Here is a 21,083-nt window from a genome sequence, read left to right on the forward strand (position 1 = left end):
TGCCTTTGGGGGCCGTTGGGTAAGAAGGTTGTTGAGGTTGCTTGGAGCAGGGCCTCTTGACTAGAGCCTAAAGACCACTCATGTCCCCTAGAGAGCTCATGACTAGAATCTTTACCATGTTCCCTGAGTGACGCTGCCACCTTCAAATCAGAAGCTCAATGGTCTGGGACCTGGGGGGCTAGTGGATGTGCCATTTACCCTCATCCATAGAGCTGAGGAGAGAGGGTAGCTTATTAGGCAAGATGTCATCTTATAATCTCTAGAGCCCAGAAAGGGCTCTAGGCCATGGACTGCGTTCTTGAAGAAACCTAGGAAGGGTACAAGTGGAATTGTTGGCTGCCCGTCTGTTCCTTTTGAGCTCACTGCCTGTGTGGTCTATGTCCCTAATGGGTCATCTCACTCCCAGGGAGGATTACCCCCCAGTTTGTTTTGAAGCTGAGCACATGGGTCTCATTGACCCAGAGGCTTCTTGGTCTCAAGGCCTCTGTTTGGCTTAGACTGGGTGCTGTGGTCCTGCCCAGCGAACCTGTACGGTGTAGGGGCTCAAACAGATAGCAAACTGGTAGGGGCCTCAGCTACTAAGAGCAGTTTCGGTCCTCTGCATGGGAGTGTTTATGAGTTTGGGGGAGGTGAGTGTGTGACTGGCTGTGTATTTGCACAAACCCGCCCCTCCCTGTTTCAGGTCAGGCAGCAGTTGAGTGAGATGAAGAACCACGTAGAGGATGGTGACATAGCTGGGTTCCCAGCTGTCCCCCCAGGAGTCTCCCCAGCTGAGCAGGACCCTGTGAAGGTTAGGGTGGTGAGCGGGTCCTCAGATGTGTCACTAACAGTCCCAAGTGGAATGCAGGGTGAGCAGCCTTCATGTTGACTGACATGTTGGCTGCTCCCAGCCCTGCCCTGCATCCTCCCCACCCCTCCTCACCTGGATTAGGTGTACCCAGGACCCAAGAAAGATGCAGAGCAAAGGGCAGGTGACCAAGCAGAGAGGTGTTGGTAATGGGGTCGGGGCAGGGGGGCAGGGGTGGGGGATGGTTCTGAGACTAAAAGTGTGCCGGCCATGCTGAGATTGGGTTATTTCTGTGGCCACTGTAGGGAACTTGTCTCCTGTTGTGGGATATTACTAGCAAAATGTCTGCTCTACAGAGGGGTATTTATTATTTATGTGGTCCTGGAGATGTAACCCAGGGACTTAAAAGACTAGGCAAACACTGTCACTGAACTGCACCTCCAGCCCTCTTCAGAGTTTGGATGAAAGGAGCAGCCATTGACAGTCCTTGCCAATAGGCAGGGGCCTGTCACTGGGGTAGCCACTGTAGGGTTGTGCTTACCTAGTGGCTCTGAGGCATCTTTCTTGTCCTGTGGGTCCTTTAAAGGTTTCTGAGATTGCGGAGTTTCCCTCAGCATCCATTTAACCCGCCAGCTTCTGTACTGCAGCTGAGGTCCCATTTCCCCTCAGGAGTGTCAGGGATGACTCATCTGGACAGGGAAAGGCTGGGGGAGCCCTAGAAGCAGCTAAAAAGCAGGACCTGTAGTCTCAGTGTGCCCTAAAGCCCTGGGTCCCCAAAAGGGTCCTTCACCAGCTTCCCCAGTTATGTTTGTGGTATCTCCATACAGCTGAGAACACAGCTGGAGCGGACAGAAGCCACCCTGGAGGATGAGCAGACTCGGAGGCAGAAGCTCACGGCTGAGTTTGAGGAGGTCAGGCCTGCCTAGTGGCTCTCAGCCCCTATCAGCTTTCAGACTCTGAGTCTCTGGGGAACAAGCTGGTTGTGCTGGCCCTCCCCTGCTTTGCCTACCAGGTGTCTGGCTGGGCTGTTAGCACATGGGGGTTGAGGGAACAATGGGGCCCTGGCAGGTGGGCATGGGTGCCGAGGCTGTCTTGGGATCTGCTGGCTGGTCTTTGTCTTCAGGGGTTCCTGGCCAGTCTCCCTTGTCGGTCTGAGCCCAGGATCACTCAGGCTTGAGCTGTTGCACCACCAGGCTTGGGATGACCCTGGTCTCAGGCAGGCTTGATCACACTCAACTGCTGGAGTGTTGGTAAGTCCACTCACCCAGACTCACTGTTTTTTGATAAGGCCGAAACCACAGCATGTCGGTTACAAGAAGAGCTGGAGAAGCTCCGTGTTGCTTGCCCCCTGGAGTCTTCAGGAACTGCGGAGGCTGCACAGCTGAAGGTAAAGGATGGGGCTGGAGCCTTTGGCTGTGACCACTCTTGGCCTTGGAGAGGGGCCGAGGAAAGGGAGAGCAGACCGCAGGCTAGGAACTGGCTTCCCCTTGTTACACGTGGTGGGAGGAACCATGTCACATGGCAGCTACTCGTCAGTGTAGCCATTTAATGTAAGTTGTATAAAACTTGGAAGTCATGTTTTAGGTACTGGTAGGCATACATATCTTGTGGCTGGCACATTTGACAATGCAGATTGTACCACTCCTGTTGTCCCATGCCAGGACGTAAGTGGGGCTGATGAAAGGTACCATCCACATAGACCATTTCCTCCCAGCCAATACTGCCTGCGTCGGAGTGACAAGCAGACAGCTTCCTTGTGCTCCTGGAAAGCTCCAGTCCCTGGGGTGTTAGGACCCTGTGGGAATAGCTCAGGGTCTTACCCCTGATGTCATGTGAGGGCTGATCCCCTCCAAACACTGTAACCCACAGGAGAGACTAGAAAAAGAGAAGAAGTTAACAAGTGACCTGGGGCGTGCTGCAACCAAACTGCAGGAGCTTTTGAAGACAACCCAGGAGCAGCTGGCAAAGGAGAAGGACACAGTGAAAAAGTTGCAAGAACAGCTGGAAAAAACAGTAAGTGTTCCATCCATGTAGGGCCATAGGGCTAACTCCCAGCCCCTATGGCTTTGCCTATACCAGAGGTGGGCCCTGTCCCCCAGGAGGGTGGGTGGGAGTCAGCTGCTGGGTAGAGCTGAGCATGGTGCTGGGAGCCCCAGGGAAGCAGGACAAATGGGAGAAACAGAACTAAGGCAGAGGTGGCGGGGACAAAGACTTCTAACATGGACATTAGCCCACAGGGCCCAAGAGCCCAGGAAGCATGGTTCTCAGCAGAAACAGTCCCTTACCCTACTGCTGGCTCAGGTCCTCACTGCAGCCTGCTTGGGTCCCTTCCTAGTCCCCCTGCCTCGGGCCTGGCCCCTGCCTGCAGGACCAGGGTTTTTCACCCAGATTCAAGGACCTCACACTCCTGCATCCTGCATCCTCACTACCACCAACTCCTGGGCAGCCAGCCCCAGGAAGTCAGCTCTGGATCTCCAGACAAGTGGCTTGTGGGTGTCAGTCCAGGGAGGGGACTGCAGGTCCTGGCATGGCATGAGAGGTTATGCCTTGGCTCCTTGCCCAGCCTCTCTCTCACATGGCCACCTTTGTTTGCAGGAAGACGGCAGCAGTTCAAAGGAGGGCACCTCCGTCTGAGTCTCTACAAAAAGAAGTTACTGTTCAACTTACCAAAATGCCTTACACATTCCTTTTAAATAAATAAACCAACAACACAGCGATATCCAGGCCCAACTTCCAGTAGCTCCGAGAGAAGCCATTAGAGACGAGAGTCTCTTAGAACCACAGAAATAAATCTTCCAGACCCCCAGTCTGTACAAGAACATTTGTCACATTTGATAAACACTATTCCCTGGAGCAGTCCTGGACCACCTTGAGCCGACGCCAAAGCCCTCGTTGACTCTGACAGACTGGGGTGTGCCGGGAGGCCAGGGTGCTTAGGGATCTATGTCAATCAGTGCAATTGTCATGTCTTTTTTCAGTGGGGTTGGGGTCGGGAATTGGCTGGACCAGGTGGTGAGTTTTCAGAGGCTGTGGAGACTGGAGGGCCACAGCCCAGCCCAGTGAGGCAACAGCCCTTCACCCCTGGAAGTTGCCAAGCAGAACTGATGTGTGACCACCTGGATGTTAATGCCATTAAAACCAATGTGTTGCCCGGCGCTGCAGTCTCGTCTGGTCTTCTGGCTCCCTCATCTGACTTTGGCCGAAGAGGGACTGTTCTTGGGGTAAAGTATAAGCACAGTCTTGGTTTCTCTGCAAGCAGGGGACCACCAGCTGTGTAAAATGGGGATAAAACCGTTTCTGTGACCCCATTTCCTCCCAGGCTTTGGTGCTTGGTGGGCAGGTAAGGGAACAGTGCCTGACACTCAGTGGCTGGCTACTGTACTCCACCCTTGAGGACCCAGGGTTTCTAAGCAGGGTTGTGGGGTGGCCTGTTGTGGTATGAAGTAAGCTTTGTGAACAAACAAGGGTCTCCATGTGGATGAAGGTCCACATCCCAGGAGAGGTCTGGGGCTGAAGCAGCCCCTCCCACCTGTCCTCTGGTAGCTTTCACTGGCAGAAGCCAGCTTAGACCTCTGTGACCCTCAGACCAAAACAGATTGGTCCAGGGGAGCTTTGGTCCATGAAGTGTGGGGTTTCTTGACTGAGCAATAAATCTGGAATTTATATAAAATGTTACAGATCCTGAGTCATAGCAAGGCCTGAATTAAGCCAGGATGGGAAGGTAGGTCTGAGCAGGTCTAGCATCTTTGTGTCCAGTATCAGCCAGTCTTCTCAAGGGGCTGCTCTGGCCAAACACTAGTCCATGTTCATCTCCAAATCCTTTGGAGAGTATGATTGGCATAACTTGGATGGGGAACATCCTGGCACTTAGGATGGCAGATCCTATAAGACAGTGGTACAAAGGGAGGGCTGTGTTGGGAGAGGGTGAGGTCCACACTTCCGGGATCTGTATCTCATAGCCCCCTGCGGTGGTGGGTATGACTCATTGGTGGCTGTCACAGGAACCTTGGGAAGTATGATGCACACATGTCCTTTTGCTTTTTTTAGTCAGCGCCTTCCCCCACCACACAGGACCCAGCTCAGGGAGCACCTGTGTGAGAACCACTTGAATGTTAATGGCCAAACTGGGGACAAGGTGCTGGAATCCTGGGTAGTCTCCCTGGAGAAGTGGGCTTAAGCTGGGGGAAGCATCCCTCAGGGGACAGTGGGTGCAGAGGGGAAGGTGAGGCTTTTCACCTTCAGGCACTAAGACCAAGGGGTCTGAATTAGGCAGGGCAGTAGGAGCCAAGAGTTTTTAAGCTAGTGGAGGGGGACACCTGTTCTAGGATTCTATGGAGGAAGGTGATGTGGAGAGGGGCCTGTGGGTCTTGAGATACTGACCAGGAGAATGAGGAAGAAAATGACCAACAAGAACACCTGAGGTCCACTCTCATCCAACTCACGGGAGCATTCAGTCTTCCTTGAGGTGAACTGAAACCCAGTGATGGTACTCACCGGTACTCACCTGGCAAGCTGCAGGCTGGTTCCAAACCATCTCTAACACTCCACAGTGCATCAGCAGTCTGAATGGGCCAGAGCAAGGCAGAAGAGTTCGTTTTCCAAGGGTGCAGAACCCCATGAATAGCTGTGGCCCTATACATTTGTGCCCCAAATTGCATCTGCTTGCTATGTGCACTATGCATCTGAAGCAAGGACTCAGTCTCGAGGACAGGCTGTGGGTGAGGGGAGAGCAGGGACACCAGCAAGGCACTGGTGATGGGACAGGGGGGGCAGCCACATGACCAACACCCTCCACAAATTCCTCATCAGAGCTTTCCTCAGGTTTGGGTCTATGCTCAGAGACCAAAAGAAATGCAGTTTCTCTTCTTTCAAATCCCATCCAATTCACTGAGCCAATACATTGAACAAGATTGCAACTGAATTCCAGTTATCAAACTGGAATTTTCCAAAGGAGTAGTGGGAACCAGGAGATCTGAATTTCTGTCCCAGTTTTGCCAGGCGTAAGTCTTACCCCACCCTTCCTCAAGGTCACTGGTTTGGGGCCCTGGTGAGTGGGTGTGGCACAGACCAGACCTGTGCCCTGTACCAGGACTCCCACTCAACTGCCACTCTGGGCCTGGGAGCCTGCATTTCCAATGAGCTTCCCTCCACCCCACCACACCAGCTACAGAAATGACAGCCCCCACACTGTAGATGCCCTCAAAGGCACTGGAATGGGAGACCTCAGGGAAAAAGATGCTGGGGTTATCATGCCACCTTGGGTTCAAAGAAGAAATGGCTTCTGGTCACCGCCCTACTCCCTCATCAGACACTGGCAGGCACCGTGTCTACCTGTGGGGAAGGAGGCAAGACAAAAAGGAGTGCAAAGTGTGGGCCCAGGGGGCTGGCCTGGGGAGTTCAGGAAGGTGCCCCTTAGGGACCTTCGCAGTTCAAACTCAGGGGCCCGTCATTTGCCCTCCTCACCTGCCCCAACAGTGGCACTTCCCAGGCCAGCAGTGGGAGCCCAAGTGTGTCAGGTGGCCTGCAGGGCCTTGCCTTAGCTGGGCAAGGTTCCACCACCATGCTGAAGGCAGAAGAAAACTGCTCAGGAAGACACCCAAGGCAGCAGCCCCTGGCAGACTGCTTGCAAAATAGGTTAACAGATGTCACAGCTGCCACCACCCTCCCCATGCTCTTTCAGTATTAGCATGCTACAGAGACCACGGGGGCCTGGTCCACAGGGCTCCCCATTTGAGGCTCCCTGACCTATGAAACTAGAAATGTAGCACTTTTGGGGCAGCAGTGGAGAACTGGCTTTTGCAGTTGTTTGGGATGAAGCTATTAACTGTGATGGCAGGAATCTTGGGTGGTTTCTAACAGAAAAAGCATGGCTCTCCCTGGGCTGGTGTCTCAAGGCCATGGCCTGGGCCTGGGTTGCTGCTACCTACTTCCAGTACCAGAGCTGGAAGGGTGCTGAAAAAAACAGCCAAAATCTTCCCCTTCAGAGTGAGGACACCCCAGAGTCACATGGTTCATAAACAGTGCCACCAGACTTGGGAACCCCGTCACAAAGACCACTGCTCTTTGATGATCTTACTCTGGTCACCTGCATGACACTCACTGGGATGCAGCACCTACAGCACCTGGAGAAGAAAGCGTGTGGGGAGGACTGGGAGAGCAGGGGCACCAGCAAGGTGTTGGTGATGGACAGGAGGGACAAAAGACAGCCTTAGAAGCCACTTAACAAACACCCTCCCAATACCTCCTCATGGAGCTTCCTTCAGATTTGAATCTACACTTAGACACCAAAAGAAATGCATTGTTTTTCTTTCCCCTTTTGAATCCCAACCACTGCACTGAATAAGAGCTAACCTTTGAATTCATTAGCGTCAAACTGGAATTTTCCCAAGTAATAGTGGGAACCAGGAGATCTGAGTTTGTCCCAGTTCTGCCACTTAGCAGTTGAGAGACCTAATTAGACAAGTTACCTCTGGGCTGGCTACTGAAGGACTGACCAGAGGCCCTGAAAGTCCCTTCCCAAATTCCCTTCTGGGAGAGCCTTGGCCAGTCAAATGCAGCCACTCAGCTTGAGGTACTCCGTGGACTAAAATTCATGTTCCTTCTCCCAGTCTAGAGCTTATTATCATATTTCAGAAGTGCCCCAAATTCTAAGAAATTGGTATCTTGGGCATATCCTGTCTCCAATGGTCCAAAGAGCAACAAGCCTATCAAGAAACAGAAGCTGTGTCCAGACTCAGCAGTAGTTTCACAAAAGGAGACCGCTAGACTAAACCTGGTTCTATTATCTGAGTCACTTTGCTGTTTTCTTAGAGTACTCTTCTCTGAAATAACAAACCTCACAGCTAAGGAAGGTCTGACTGAATTCTGTAGCACTGGCTTAATTTGCTTCTTTCTCAGGGCCTAAGAGTAACCACAAAATGAACCCTAAGTCTTCCACAATCATTTCTGTAATGTGTTAACCCCTGTGAAGACAGAAATATATTTTCTGGAAAGGAATACATTTGCAGCTTTGTTTCTGACCAGCATCAGCTGAGGTCTAAACACCTGGAGTGCTTGTCAGCATGACTCTTGAGTCCCAACCTCAGATTTTCACAAAACTCTTCTGAAACATAACAGGCTCTAGAGACAAGTAACTGTTAGCATCTTACCCACTTCTGGAGTAAGAGTAGAATGCTGAGAGATCTTTATATTGCAGACGTGTACACTGCTGGCAACCCAAGGCACACACATCTCTGTCTCTCATATGCACACATGCCTGCGTGCCTACACCATTGCAGCAAGAGTGACAGTGATCACAGTAGTACCTTGAACACATTCCTGGCTACCCACAGAACTGATTCCTGACTGGTGTAGCCTTGGGCTGGCAACATTTCCTTGGAGGACTGTGCAGTTGAGAAAACAAAAAATTCAGGATGAATGAATGACAAGCAGCCAGCATTATTTTCTAGATCCTTTTGAAAGAGATATTCAAATGAAAGTGTGATAACCTTTTTTGCCTCCCCAAAGCCTGGTCTTTGCATGATGATTTGGAATAAGAAAAAGGTTCTCAACTTTTATACCAACTTTCTCATCCAACCTGAGGTGCTGGGTATTTTAACTGTCAGAAATAAAAATCTTGATAACTTATCTCAAATGGAAAAAAAAAAAAATCCCTCATCCCCAATTCACACAAGAATAATTACACAAGAGGTAAGTTAAAAATGCTTCCTTTATTACATAAAGCCAATAACTGCTACTTCTAAGTTCAACTGTGCATCTCTACATTTTTCAAAGTGTCATGCCTGTGATGTAACAACAATCATTTCCAAGTGTCATTGGGTGGTGGCTCCCTATGAGTGTCATCCATGGTACCTGCACCCTACTTCATAGTCAACAAACTGCTCTAGGAAATTTGGTTCTCCCAGGTCCCAGAGGAAACATATACTCAGTGTTCTTCTACATCTTATTGTATCAGATGCAGCAAAGCTCTGAAGGAAACAGATACTGCAGGTGTCCTAGCTTATCAATATACTGTTTTATCATTTTCAATAACAAAGCAGATTACAATGGAACCCTAATTTGCATAATTAGTTGTTAAGAGACATTGCACTTTCTCCAGAGGACATGCCATGATTTCCAAGATTCAAGGTCACTCTTAAAATAGTTTCCCAACTAGCAGACTGCAAGCTCACCACAGCAGCAAGGGCTGCTTCCTCTTTTTCAATGATGTGCTTGAAACCGTGCTTTGCAAGATCAGCGTGAATTATATGTGGACAATTTGATACAGTCTCCACTATACACTGGGTAGAATTAAAAGACTGCCTCAGTCTTAACTGTTGTTAGTGTATTAGTGTTATTACATGTTACGACAAAAATTATATTCCATTATTCTTCTTAGGTCAAGGAAGAATAGAGAATTAAAATAATTTGGGGCCAAAATGATAATCAGATTATCACCGATTCTCTAACCAAAAGAAACAAAGTAACTGCTAAGGTTAACAAACCATATAACAATTCTCTTGACATGGCTTTGTACTGTTTTGTGAAATACATTATTAAAATTCCTGAGCTTACAAAAATCTTTATAAGTCAACTCATCAAAACAGGCATTTGGCCAATAAAAATTTAATTTTACACCAATAAGCCTTTTAGACTCTAAATTTATTTAGGGCTGTGTTTGCACATGGTTATAAGAATATTTAGTTTACTCTAAAAGATGACAAGACAGCTCCCCCTCAGTGAGACCCTGGCCTAAATATACTCACTTTCCTTATAATAGCAAGAGAATAACTGAACATGGAAGCTTTCAATTTGTGGCACTGAATGATCATCTACACAGGGCATCCTTCAAAAGCTACAATTAAGGATCCACCTAGTTTTTCAGCAATACAAGCCCGATTGAGGTCTTCTGGCCCATTTGCTTGACATTCATGTTTTATGCCTAGAGAAGAAAAACAATTCTATTTAGAAAAACATCAGTAGCTTACTTATCTAAAATGGCAACCAATTTTAAAGACCCTTCTAATATGGATAAACTGTGGTATTTATTAACCACAAAATACTATACAGTAATAAATAATCTGTAACCACATGCATCAAAACAGATGATGCTGACTGAAAGAAACCAGAACAATAAGCATATATTCTGTATGGTTCCATTTGAATAACATACAAAAATCAGTCCAAGTTAACTTTGGCTGTTAGAAGCTACCCTTGTGGAGGAAGGAGTAGGAGGTTAGTGTTATAAATGAAAGTTCTCAGGGGGGGTTTCTGAGGTGCTGATTATTAGATCAAAAAACACCATTATGTTCAGTCTGTAAAAATCCATGGAGTTCTACAATAATTTATGGTGCTTTTTTTTTCTACAGATACATTGTAATTTCTCTGTACAGAGCTACTATTTTTTAAATAGCTGCATTGTCATTCCATCATTTCAAGACCATTTTTAAGCAAGTTGGCTTGTGGGCCACACAGGACTAATCTGAGAAAGCCAGTGATCGTTTCACTAAAATAAACTACATTTGTTAAGTATGACCAATGCATAACAATTGGTTCCTACCAGCTACAAACTGTCATTCAGTATCAACAAATCAAGTCCACACAGCAATTCCTTTCAATGAAAAGAAATGCAGAATAAGGATCATGAGGAACCAACCCTGACTCTCTTTTGATTTCACTGTAAATGTATTGAAGCTATGGAGTCATTAGAAGAGGTCCAACAGACTAGTAAACATGCTTCTGGGGATGCCCCAACATCAAGTCAAATGCATGAAGAACCTGATGAGGCACAAACAATGCAGCAGCAGCAGGGCTCGGGAAAGGAAGCAAAAATTGTGTTTTCCTAACTAAGTAAAAGAAGTTAAGGAAAACCCGTTCTACAAGTTTGTAAGATCCAATCACTGAAAAACAAACAAAACCAACACTGGGCAAGCCCTCAAGACCTTGACTCACTCAGCTGTTTAGGGAAGTAGCAGGGCAAATATTTAGACCAAGGCTCTAGAGTTGAGAAAATCAAGGCTCAAGGAGATTATGCAGTTCTGGCCATGGGTTACAAAGCAGTTAGACAACAAGCTTATTAGCTCTCAGTGCAGGCCTTTGGCCACGTGCTCCATGCTCTGTCCACCATACCAACGCTTCCTCCTGGCTGAAATCTGGCCAGGCCGTCTCATCGGGACCCCAATCACTCAGTGGCTAGTGGTAAGTCAAATATAATTGGTCAGCTCATGGAGTGAGTGTACTTTCCTTTGGACACAGATGAATTCATTACTTAAAATCATACCATTTGATAATAAAGACAGAGCATTCTTCACATTTATGAACATTTCCTTTTTGCTACTTTACTGTATCAACTCATAGGCACATCACTCATATCAATTCATAGGCAATAGCAAACTGATTATTAAATATGACCAATGTAAACTACTCGGTTCCTACCTGCTATATGAGAAACTAGTTTAAAACCAGCCTGTAGGGCTGGGGGTGTAGCTCAGTGGTAGAGTGCTTGCCTATTGTGCACGAGGTCATGGGTTCAATTCCCAGCAAAAAAGGAAGAAAAAAATCCTTAAAAGCCACACTGAATAAGTAATATACAGACCATGTTGAAAGAATAGAGTTATTAACATGGGCCCTGCAGACTCAGTGGACCAGATCAAAGCAGAAGTCCCTTTTAGAGTCAGGTTCTACCCCCAACTTTTTTTTTCCCTTAAAATACAAGCAAAGGTCTTCCCCAGCTTTGTGCCTACAGCTATCCAAAGAAAATGAGTTGTAACCCTATTATGGGAGGACATCTTATCTCTAAATATCTGGAGGTAAAGCTAGTCCATACCTTGAAATTTCTTTTTGATTGCATCCTTGGAGCTGGCGTAGATCATTTTACTTTTCAGAGGTGCTAATTCTGGTGCCCTAGTTAGAAAGATGCCAAAAATGAAAAATCTGGTTTAGATAAAGTACAGCTTACATCTTATTAATCTGCATCTGGGATGGGGTGAAGGGTCTCAAATCTCCTGAAAGAGTTTTTCTATTTCTCCACCTCTTCAAAGGGTAACTGTTTGGAATACACATATGGAGAAGCACCAAGGTTGACTAGTGTTAAAAAAAAAAAGCAGAGAGGCTCTGGTAGAAAAAAAGAATTACTGATTTAGAATCAGACTAATATGGAAGCCAGGTGTAGGGGTAGACACCTGTAAGCCCAGCTACACAAAGGCAGAATCATGAGGATCATACCCTAAGTTCAGAACTTAGCAAGGTCCTCAGCAACTTAGCAATATTGTCTCAAAATAGAAAATAAAATGGGTAAGGTTGAGCTGGGTGCAGTGCACATGCTTGTAATCCCAGTGACTTGGGAGGCTGAGGCAGAAGGATCACAGGTTCAAGGCCAGCCTCAGCAACTTAGCAAGAGCCTGTTTTAAAAGAAAAAGGATGCAGCTCAATGGTAAAGTACCCCTAGATTCAATTTTTCCCACACACAAGAATCGGATGTTACCATAACAAAAGAAACAACATTAGATATTTATATACAACCCAATTTGTTTTCTTTAAAATATTTTTTCATGTTTTGTAATAAAGATTTGAGTTAAGGCTAATAATCATATTTATACAAGGTTCTGACAGGTTTTCTAACTTAAAAAAGTTTCAAAATACATAAAAATACAAAGAGTAATCTGTAAGTCAAGTTTCTGCCACCCAGAATTTTGGCATTTTTGCTTCAGATTGCTTTCTAAAAGGAATAAAGTACAAATCGAGTAAAAATGCCCTTCTTAACTCTCCTCAGCGCTTTCATTTATATCTACCCCAATGACAGATTCTGACCACACAGCTATTTGTTTTCCATTTTAGTCTAACATAATATACATGTTCAATTATCAAACTGGGAGTCAACCCTGAGTTTTGAAAACTCTCTTAAAAAAATATTAAATCTGCATATGTAAACTCAAGATTCAATATAGAGCTTTCAAAGAGTTCTTTTAAACTAAATGGCCAGTCAGCAATAAATGTCTTATTTGTCAATATTAGCATTATTCTTGTATTTACCAAACTTTCCTCATGAATGGAAGCATATGTCAGAAGCAGAATATGCTTCATAACACTTTCTTCATCAGCAATATTGAAAAACAACAGTAATATTAATAATGGGTAGGGAAACCTCATCCTCCTCAGACTGTTCATACATGAATGCCTACTTTCTGCATCACCAAACCTTGGGCCTGGCTCTACATCATACTAACAAAATATCAAAGAAGTATTGCAAAATACTTTTGAGTAATTAAATGATTCCACTTAGCTGCCATATTTCTAGGACATATAATCATTAGCAATGATTACCAGCCACACCTAGTGTAACTCAGTGGTAGAGGGCACCTGAATTCAATCCCTAGTAACCCCCCGCCCTGCCCAAAAAAAAACCAAAGTGGGAGGTCAATTTTTGGCATGGTAGGTTGGTTGAAGAAATAGTAGAAACTTTTATATTATAAAGCAGTAAGTTTAGAGGATCCATAGAAACGTGCCTCCTGCCCTTCCCCACCAAAAAATATCAATTACAAATAGACAAAAGTAGGTTAAATTCTAGTTTGATTCTAAAACAACAATTCAGCTAAGACCTTATGAAGCCTTATAAATAAAAACTAAATGATCATTACTACAAATTGCTTGATTAAAAATCACTCTGGTCCCAGAACTGGTTCTTTAAGTGCCGACAGTGAGAGATTAACTCTGAGACTTAGAGAGACTCAATATGTCTAACATGCTTACCACAAAAAAAACATCAACTCTTCTTTTCTGGATTCCTTGGTTTCAAAGCTTGCATCATATAAAGCATAACGACAATCTTTTTCAGGAAGCATTCCCACAAAATGCTTGAAAGGATCGGTTATGGTAACACCAACATCTCCAACCAAGATCTCTTTGCCTTCTTCAACAATGATGCACTTTTTGTCTGCACTGAGACAAAAAATGACAGCCTTCTTTCTTTTCTTGATTTCTTCTGGTGTGGAACACTTTCGAACTTTCATGTCATAAAAAATGCGACATACTTCATCAGCAACTTGCACTCCTGAGGCCTATGATGAGAAATAAGAAGCTTACAATTTTTATCATGCCAAATGTAGACTGAAATATATTTACATCTTTTAAACTATACCTATCATCTAATAAGAAAACACAATAATTCCAGACATCAAACTTTATTTAAACGTTAAATGTATCGCATAAGCCATTCATCACATTACGTGGGATATAAGGAGATTTTAGCCACAGTAGACTCTCACTATTTGAAATCTGAAAGTAAATACTTCTTAAACTGTTAGATTCTATTATTCTCGTACAGGTTTCTTAAAAACTTGACTAGGAGCTGATCATTTTCCCGATCTGTGTATTAGTAATACCTAAAATTTCTTTCATAATGTAGAGTAGATGGATAGAGCTGTTGAGCTGGAAAAATTCCATTCCTACAGCATCTCTTTCTCTAATAAAATAACAAATATTTAAAGGTTTTGCTCTACTCACATTTCAAATTCATGTGATCAACCTTCAGAAACATATTAGTCATTTCACTATTAATATTTCACGGAGGAAAATCTCTAAATTCTAAGATAAGAATAGAATACACGAAATGCTTATTGCTAATAACAACTTGGTTCTATATTAGCCAAAAACACATAATCTTTCACCAAGTTATACTTGATATTTTGGAATGAAGAACAGTTAAACAGGATCTTGATGGCAAAAAATCTTAAACCAGTTTTTAATCCTTGCATGGCATGTTCTTTGCGAAACGTGATATTTAGATTAACTTTACTATATCCATAATTTTTATGCCTCATTAACTGCTTTGGTTTACATGTCAGTTTTTCTAAATAGCAAGAACTATGGAGTTACAAACTTAACAGAGTTTAAACACTAACAGGTGAAAAATACTGGTATCCCAAACTTACAAAGAAACAAAGATACATGAAAAATGATAAGATTGGAGAAAAGATTTCAACTCATATAAGCAATATATATTTAGAATATATAATCTTTACAATTCAACAATAAAAAATATAACCCAATCAAAAAATGATCAAGGGACCTTAAGAGACATTTCTACAAATATGCTATACAAAAATACCTAATAAGCATACAGAAAAACTACTCACTATCAGTACTCATTAGGGTACAGTGAGATTCCACCTCAACCCATTTAGAATGGCTATTATCAGAACACAATATAAATGCTGGCAAGCTTATTGGTAGAAATGTATATTAGTACAGCCACTATGGAAAACAGTATGGAGGGTCTTAAAAAAAGTAAAAATACAACTACCATATGATCTAGTTATCCCTCTCCTGAGTATGTGTATATATCTGTGGAAAATGATATCAGCATACAATAGAGACACTTGCATATTCATGCCATTATGTAATAGACACACTATTCACAATAGCTTAGATTCAGAATCAGTCTAGCTGCCCCTGAAAGATGAATGGATAAAGAAACTAAGGTATATATACACAATGGAATATTATTCAGCCAAAAAGAATGAAATACAGTCATCTGCAGTAAAAAGGATGGAACTGAAAGATATGTTAAGAGAAACATGTCAAGACATCATGTTAAACCAGTCACAGAAAGACAAGTTTTGCATATTTTCTCTCATACATGGAAATTTAGGAAAAAAGTATTTTTCTTAAGTCTTTTTCTGCTTTGAGAATAGTATTTTTCTGATCTTTCTTTACAATTTAAGTTAGGGATCTTTATTTTGCACAGGGTGTGGTAGTATACACAAAATGACTGGGAGGCTGAGGCAGGAGGATCACAAGTTCCAGGTCAGCCTCAGCAACTTAGAGGTTTCTGATAGAAGACTACTGAATACTGTGCGTGAGGAAATTAATAATGAAGACCGTGAAAGACAAGTTGGAAGCAGGCAGACTAAATTTGAAACGACCACTAATATCCAGAGAAGAAAGTTCTTAACTACAGCAATGAGGGTGAAAACAAATCCAAAGATGTCCATGGCAAGGTCAAACCATGAGACATGAAGGGGCAGGATCAAAGAAGGTTCAGAATCCTTTAGACTGGTGACTAGATTGTGAAATATGAACAGAAGGGGAAAATGGAACAGCAATATGACACATTCAGTCTGAAGACTGGGCCCAACACCTATGTAGATAGGGCCAGCCAGCAACAGAATGATGAGCATGGATCTCATAGGAAGGCTGCCCTTAATACATATTTTGGACTAGCCCACACCGCGGGGACACCAACTGCAAACAGGAACAGAGAAACCAATCAATGTGACTAAGAAGAAATTATCAAAAAGTTAAAAAAAAGTAAAGAAAAAAGGTGGGGGGAATAGTCTCCTAGAAGCCAAGGTAGAACATTTTGAGGAGGGAAGCATCAATACCCAAAACCACAGAACTTGAAAATGACTAATAGTAGACTACTGGGCTTGGAACCTGGGCCTCTGAGCATTTCTGCAGCCTGAAGAACTGGGTAAAAGCACAGGGTAATAGACTGAGAACCCACAAGAACTAAAAAGGTAAAGAGAGAAAATACAGAATGGTTATGGTGAAAGGAAAATGAAAACATGAAAGTTATAACTGAGGAGATGTGACCACACTAGAAGCTGAAGAGCCAAAACATTTAAAAAAAAAAAAAAAGCTTTAATACTTGGTTACTTGGTAGTATGTTCATTATTCCTTAATTAACCTCAATAGAAGGGAGTGTCGAGAAGATAGAGCTTAAAGTACAGGTACCTGGGGCGGGGGGTGCGGGGGGGTTAAGAGGGAGAGGAACAATAACACAGGTAGTCAGGCAGGATTTTACCAGGTAGTGTGGAAGCTGACTTAAAGTGCTCCAAAACAAAAGGACTAAAAGAAAAAGGAAAAACAGTTCCTGACAAAGAGAACCAGTGAATATGAGAGGGCGAACCTGGACTCCATCTGGATTCAGGTGGAAAACACCTTTAAAGGCAGGCTCAGCAGGTTGGAGACCTTGAAATATAAAGGACTTAAAAAAAAAAAAAGGAAGACCAGAGTTTTGTTTTGGGGAAGTATATGAAGCTGTGCATAAGAGAACAGGAAGAGAACTGTAGGAGGGACACCAACTAAAAGTTAATTCCACGAACAAGGCTAGAGGCAACAGAGGCCTTTCCCAGGTAGTACTGCTACTCAGGAGGAGGGTCACTGAACAGGAGCAATCAAGCATACTGGAAAATCACTAGACTCTGAGAGGGAGACTGGAAAGGTAGACTAAGTTTGGGGATCAGGAGATGGATTGAATTTCCTTAATCCTTCCATTGTGGTGGCTTTAGAGGCTTCAATATTAGCGTACTTATGGTTCTCTGTGACTAGTGATATTATATACCAAATTTTGCTTGTGAAAATAATAAAAATTCCATGAGATAAATTCCATGAGTGTATGTCGGATTTAATAAACATACTTAAAATTGTTATACCTCAGGTATAGTACAATCTTGAAATAACAAAGGCTGGGATTGTAGTCCAGTGGTCAGTGCACTTGCCTAGCCCATGTGAGGCACTAGGTTCCATCCTCAGCACGACATAAAAATAGATAAATGAAATAAAGATATTATGTTCATCTACAACTAAAAAATTCTTTTAAAAATAGTAATGATATGAAAGAAATGAAGATTCTTCATAGTGATTTTAATATAGTAAAACTAAAACCATGAGGCAGACTGATAAGGCAGGGAATGCTTCTCCCACAGCCTGGCCCACGGCCACCCAGGGATCCTCCCTTCCTCTCACTTCCTTTCTCCTGCTGCTATCATAACTCCTCTGCAGGCTGGCTGATTTTGATTTTGGTAAGTGAATTAGAAATCTGGGATAAATACAACTAGTTGGATGGAAAAAAGAGAGAATAATCCTTAACTAATTACACTTTGTTTGTTAATGGTTTGGAGACCAAAAGAAGATAACATGAAATTAAGGCACCAAAATCCACGGGAGCAACAGTCCATCCAAGCTTCTCTAACTAGCTGTGTTTCCTTGGTCATGGCATTCAACATCTCTGAATTATTTTAGATGCTTCAGCTGTAATTTACAGGCACATATTAGATCAGTTATTATCAAACTTCAAGGTGCACAGGAATCATCTGCTGACTCTCTAGAATCTGATTCACAGTATCTGGGGTACAGTCTCAGAGTCTCTGTTTACAATAAGATCCAGTTGATAACTACTAAAACTTATTTCTAAAATTTTGTGAATTATAAGAAAACTTCAGCTGGGCACGGTGGCACACACGTGTATCCTAGTGGCTCAAGAGAAGGAGGCAGGAGGACTGCAAGTCAAAGTCAGTTTCAGCAACTTAGTGAGGCCCGAAACAACTTAGCAAGACCCTGTCTCAAAATAAAAAATAAAAAATGGGGGGGCTGGGAATATGGCTCAATAATTAATCACCCCTAGGTTCAAACCCTGGTATGAAAGGAAGGAAGGAGAGAAAGAGGGAGGGAGAAACCTCTAGCTCATTGCAGTATTTACTTTTGCCTATCAGTAAAAAATTTAATAGTTATTAAGAGTACTTCACAAATACTAGTAGGTTCAAAATCAAAGCATTTGTTTTTGTGTGCTGTGGGGTCCTTTCTCACATCATGTTTCAAGTAAAATATACAGGATTACAAAAGAAGTCAGTTATACTGAAAAACAGATCGTGTGTGATAACAGTTAAGAATTCCTTGGAGTATTGATTTTGGTGGATTTGTTGTCACAAAGCAGGATTACTGTGAATCTTAAATATTCTATAATCATCCTGTTCTTTATCTTTACACTGTGCTTTTACTTTACCTAAAGGAAAAAAGTCCTCTCCCATCAGTTTCATTTTTCAATATTTCTCTATAATGCTAGTTTATTAAGACATTTAACTGCTCAGCTGTTGAAAAATCTCAAGTTTATCCTAAAAAAGAAATTTGAGATGGGTGCTGTGGTACACACCTGTAATCCTAGCTACTTGGGAGGCTTAGGTAGGAGGATCACAAGTTCAAAGTCAGTCTGATCAATGTAGTGAAATCCTGTCTCAAAACTGTAGTTCAGTGGTACACTGTCCCTGGATTCAATCCCTGGCACCACAAAATAAATTAAAAACAAATAAAAAGCAAACTCAGTTTTGATTTTAAATTGTCTAGAAGTTAGTGATATTCAAATACACAATTTTAACAATAAAAAACCATTAAAGGATACTCTGAACATAGTACTGAAATTTGCTGCACAGTTGGGAAGGAAAAATTTGAGATCAAAAATAGATTGCTATCGCAACAAGAGCTCTGGGATTACCTTAAAAAGATATGTTATTCACATCTAGTTTCTCTGTGTTCTGTACCAGTGTACCAGCTCTTTAGAGCTCCATCCCCAGGTCAAAACAGTTGCTGTTAAAGAACCACTCTGCTGCATTCTGTCTCACTTGACTACAAGCTTTAACTTGTTTATGAAAGGTAAAGGATCTCCCATCTATCCGAGTCTTCTCTGGCAAAGATTTATAAAATAAGAGATTAAATCAGTGTTCCAGATTCACTCAATGTATGGGCTTCTTTAAATAACCTTACTACTTACTTCCAAACAGACAACTACTAGAGAGAATATGGAATATTGGGTATTTTAAAGTTGCAAATAAAGGAACACAACTTAAAACATTAATTCTAGCATAAGACTGATAATATTTGAAACTTGAGGATTAAGTTGTTTGGATTCAATTTTTGTAAACAACTGAACTAGTTCATAAAACTAAATTGCAGGGTCCAAGCCAAAATATGAGAAACAGAGATCTACTTCTGTACTACCGAACAAGTAGGAGACCTAACCTTACTCTATAGTTAAAACCAACTATATTTTACCTACTTAGAGAAAAACATAATGAAAGCTATTTTAACTACCTAAGAAAATTACTAATTTTTTAAAAACTATTTTTCTAAGCTTAGAGAACCTGAAACACTTGAAAATAGGATACTGCATAGCAGACAAAGGCAATTTTGTATTTATAAACAACTTGGCAGAAAATACTCAGTGGCTCCTTTCTCAACCTACCAAGTTAAAAATTGGGGTTTATGATTCCCTTTATTTACATTATGCCTTGCACAAGGGCCAAAAGAAACAAACAACAACAACAACAACAACAACAAAAATTGACTAACAAACCCAGAATAGCCAAAGCAATCCTAGACAGAAGAGTGATACAGGCGGTATCACAATACCAGACCTTAAACTCTACTATAGAGCAATAGCAACAAAAACGGCATGGTATTGGCACCAAAATAGACAGGTAGACCAATGGTACAGGATAGAAGACATGGAGACAGACCCACATAAGTACAGTTATCTCATATAAGACAAAGGTGCCAAAAACTTAAAATGGAGAAAAGACAGCCTCTTCAATAAATGGTGCTGGGAAAACTGGAAATTCATATGCGTAAAATGAAATTAAACCCTATCTCTCACCCTGTACAAACCTCAACTCAAAATGGATCAAAGATCTAGGAATCAGACCTGAGACCCTTCACCAAATAGAATAAAAAGTACACCTGAATTTCCATCACTTTGGCTTAGGACCAGACTTCCTTAACAAGACCCCAATAGTGCAAGAAATAAAAGCAAGAATCAATAAATGGTATAGATTCAAACTAAAAAAGCTTTTTCTCAGCACAGGAAACAAACAATAATGTGAAAAGAGAGCCTATGGAGTGAAAGAAAATCTTTTCCACACACACTTAAGACAGAGACCTAATCTCCAAAGTTTATAAAGAGCTTAAAAAACTTTACACCAAAAATACAGAGAACCCAATCAATAAATGGGCTGAGGAACTGGGCAGACACTTCACAGAAGAAGATATACAGGGCAATCAACAAACATATGAAAAAGTGCTCATCATCTCTAGTAATTAAAGAAATGCAAATTAAAACTACCCTAAGATTTCATCTAACTCCAACAGAATGGCTATTATCAAGAACACAAGCAATAATAAGTATTGGCGTGGATGTGGGGGAAAAGGCACACTCATATATTGCTGATAGAGTTGCAAATTGGTGCAGCCACTCTGGAAAGCAGTTTGGAGATTCCTCAGAAAACTTGGAATGGACTCACCATTTGACCCAGTTATCCCACTCCTCCGTTTATACCCAAAGAACTTAAAATCAGCATATTACATTGATGCAGACACATCCATGTTCATAGCAGCTCAATTCACAATAGCTAGACTGTAGAACCAACCGAGATAGATGCCCTTCAGTTGATGAAGTTTATTTTTAACATGAAGTAACAATTCTCTTAATACTAAAATAGTAAGTGGGGGTTACAAATTTATAAAATATATTACATAGTTTTCTGCCTTG

General features: G+C 42.5%; 2 protein-coding genes across 2 annotated transcripts in view; one reads left to right on the forward strand and one right to left on the reverse strand.

The window, feature by feature from the left end:
- Positions 1-9,127, forward strand: part of LOC306655224 (ribosome-binding protein 1-like) — a 28,456-nt gene extending 19,329 nt beyond the window's left edge. Inside the window, exons 16-21 of the mRNA XM_079129623.1 lie at positions 683-790; positions 1,615-1,698; positions 2,076-2,174; positions 2,657-2,800; positions 3,383-6,214; positions 6,468-9,127. Of these exons, the coding sequence (XP_078985749.1) occupies positions 683-790; positions 1,615-1,698; positions 2,076-2,174; positions 2,657-2,800; positions 3,383-3,421 (474 nt within the window). The 3' untranslated portion in view covers positions 3,422-6,214; positions 6,468-9,127. The remainder of the gene's footprint in view (positions 1-682; positions 791-1,614; positions 1,699-2,075; positions 2,175-2,656; positions 2,801-3,382; positions 6,215-6,467) is intronic.
- Positions 8,478-21,083, reverse strand: part of DSTN (destrin, actin depolymerizing factor) — a 30,657-nt gene continuing 18,051 nt past the window's right edge. Inside the window, exons 2-4 of the mRNA XM_079129626.1 lie at positions 13,514-13,821; positions 11,592-11,668; positions 8,478-9,707 (exon numbers count right to left, since the gene is read on the reverse strand). Coding sequence (XP_078985752.1) covers positions 9,598-9,707; positions 11,592-11,668; positions 13,514-13,821 — 495 coding nt within the window. The 3' untranslated portion in view covers positions 8,478-9,597. The remainder of the gene's footprint in view (positions 9,708-11,591; positions 11,669-13,513; positions 13,822-21,083) is intronic.

This window comes from Sciurus vulgaris (assembly GCF_902686455.1).
Source record: "Sciurus vulgaris genome assembly, chromosome: 2".
NCBI lineage: Eukaryota > Metazoa > Chordata > Mammalia > Rodentia > Sciuridae > Sciurus > Sciurus vulgaris.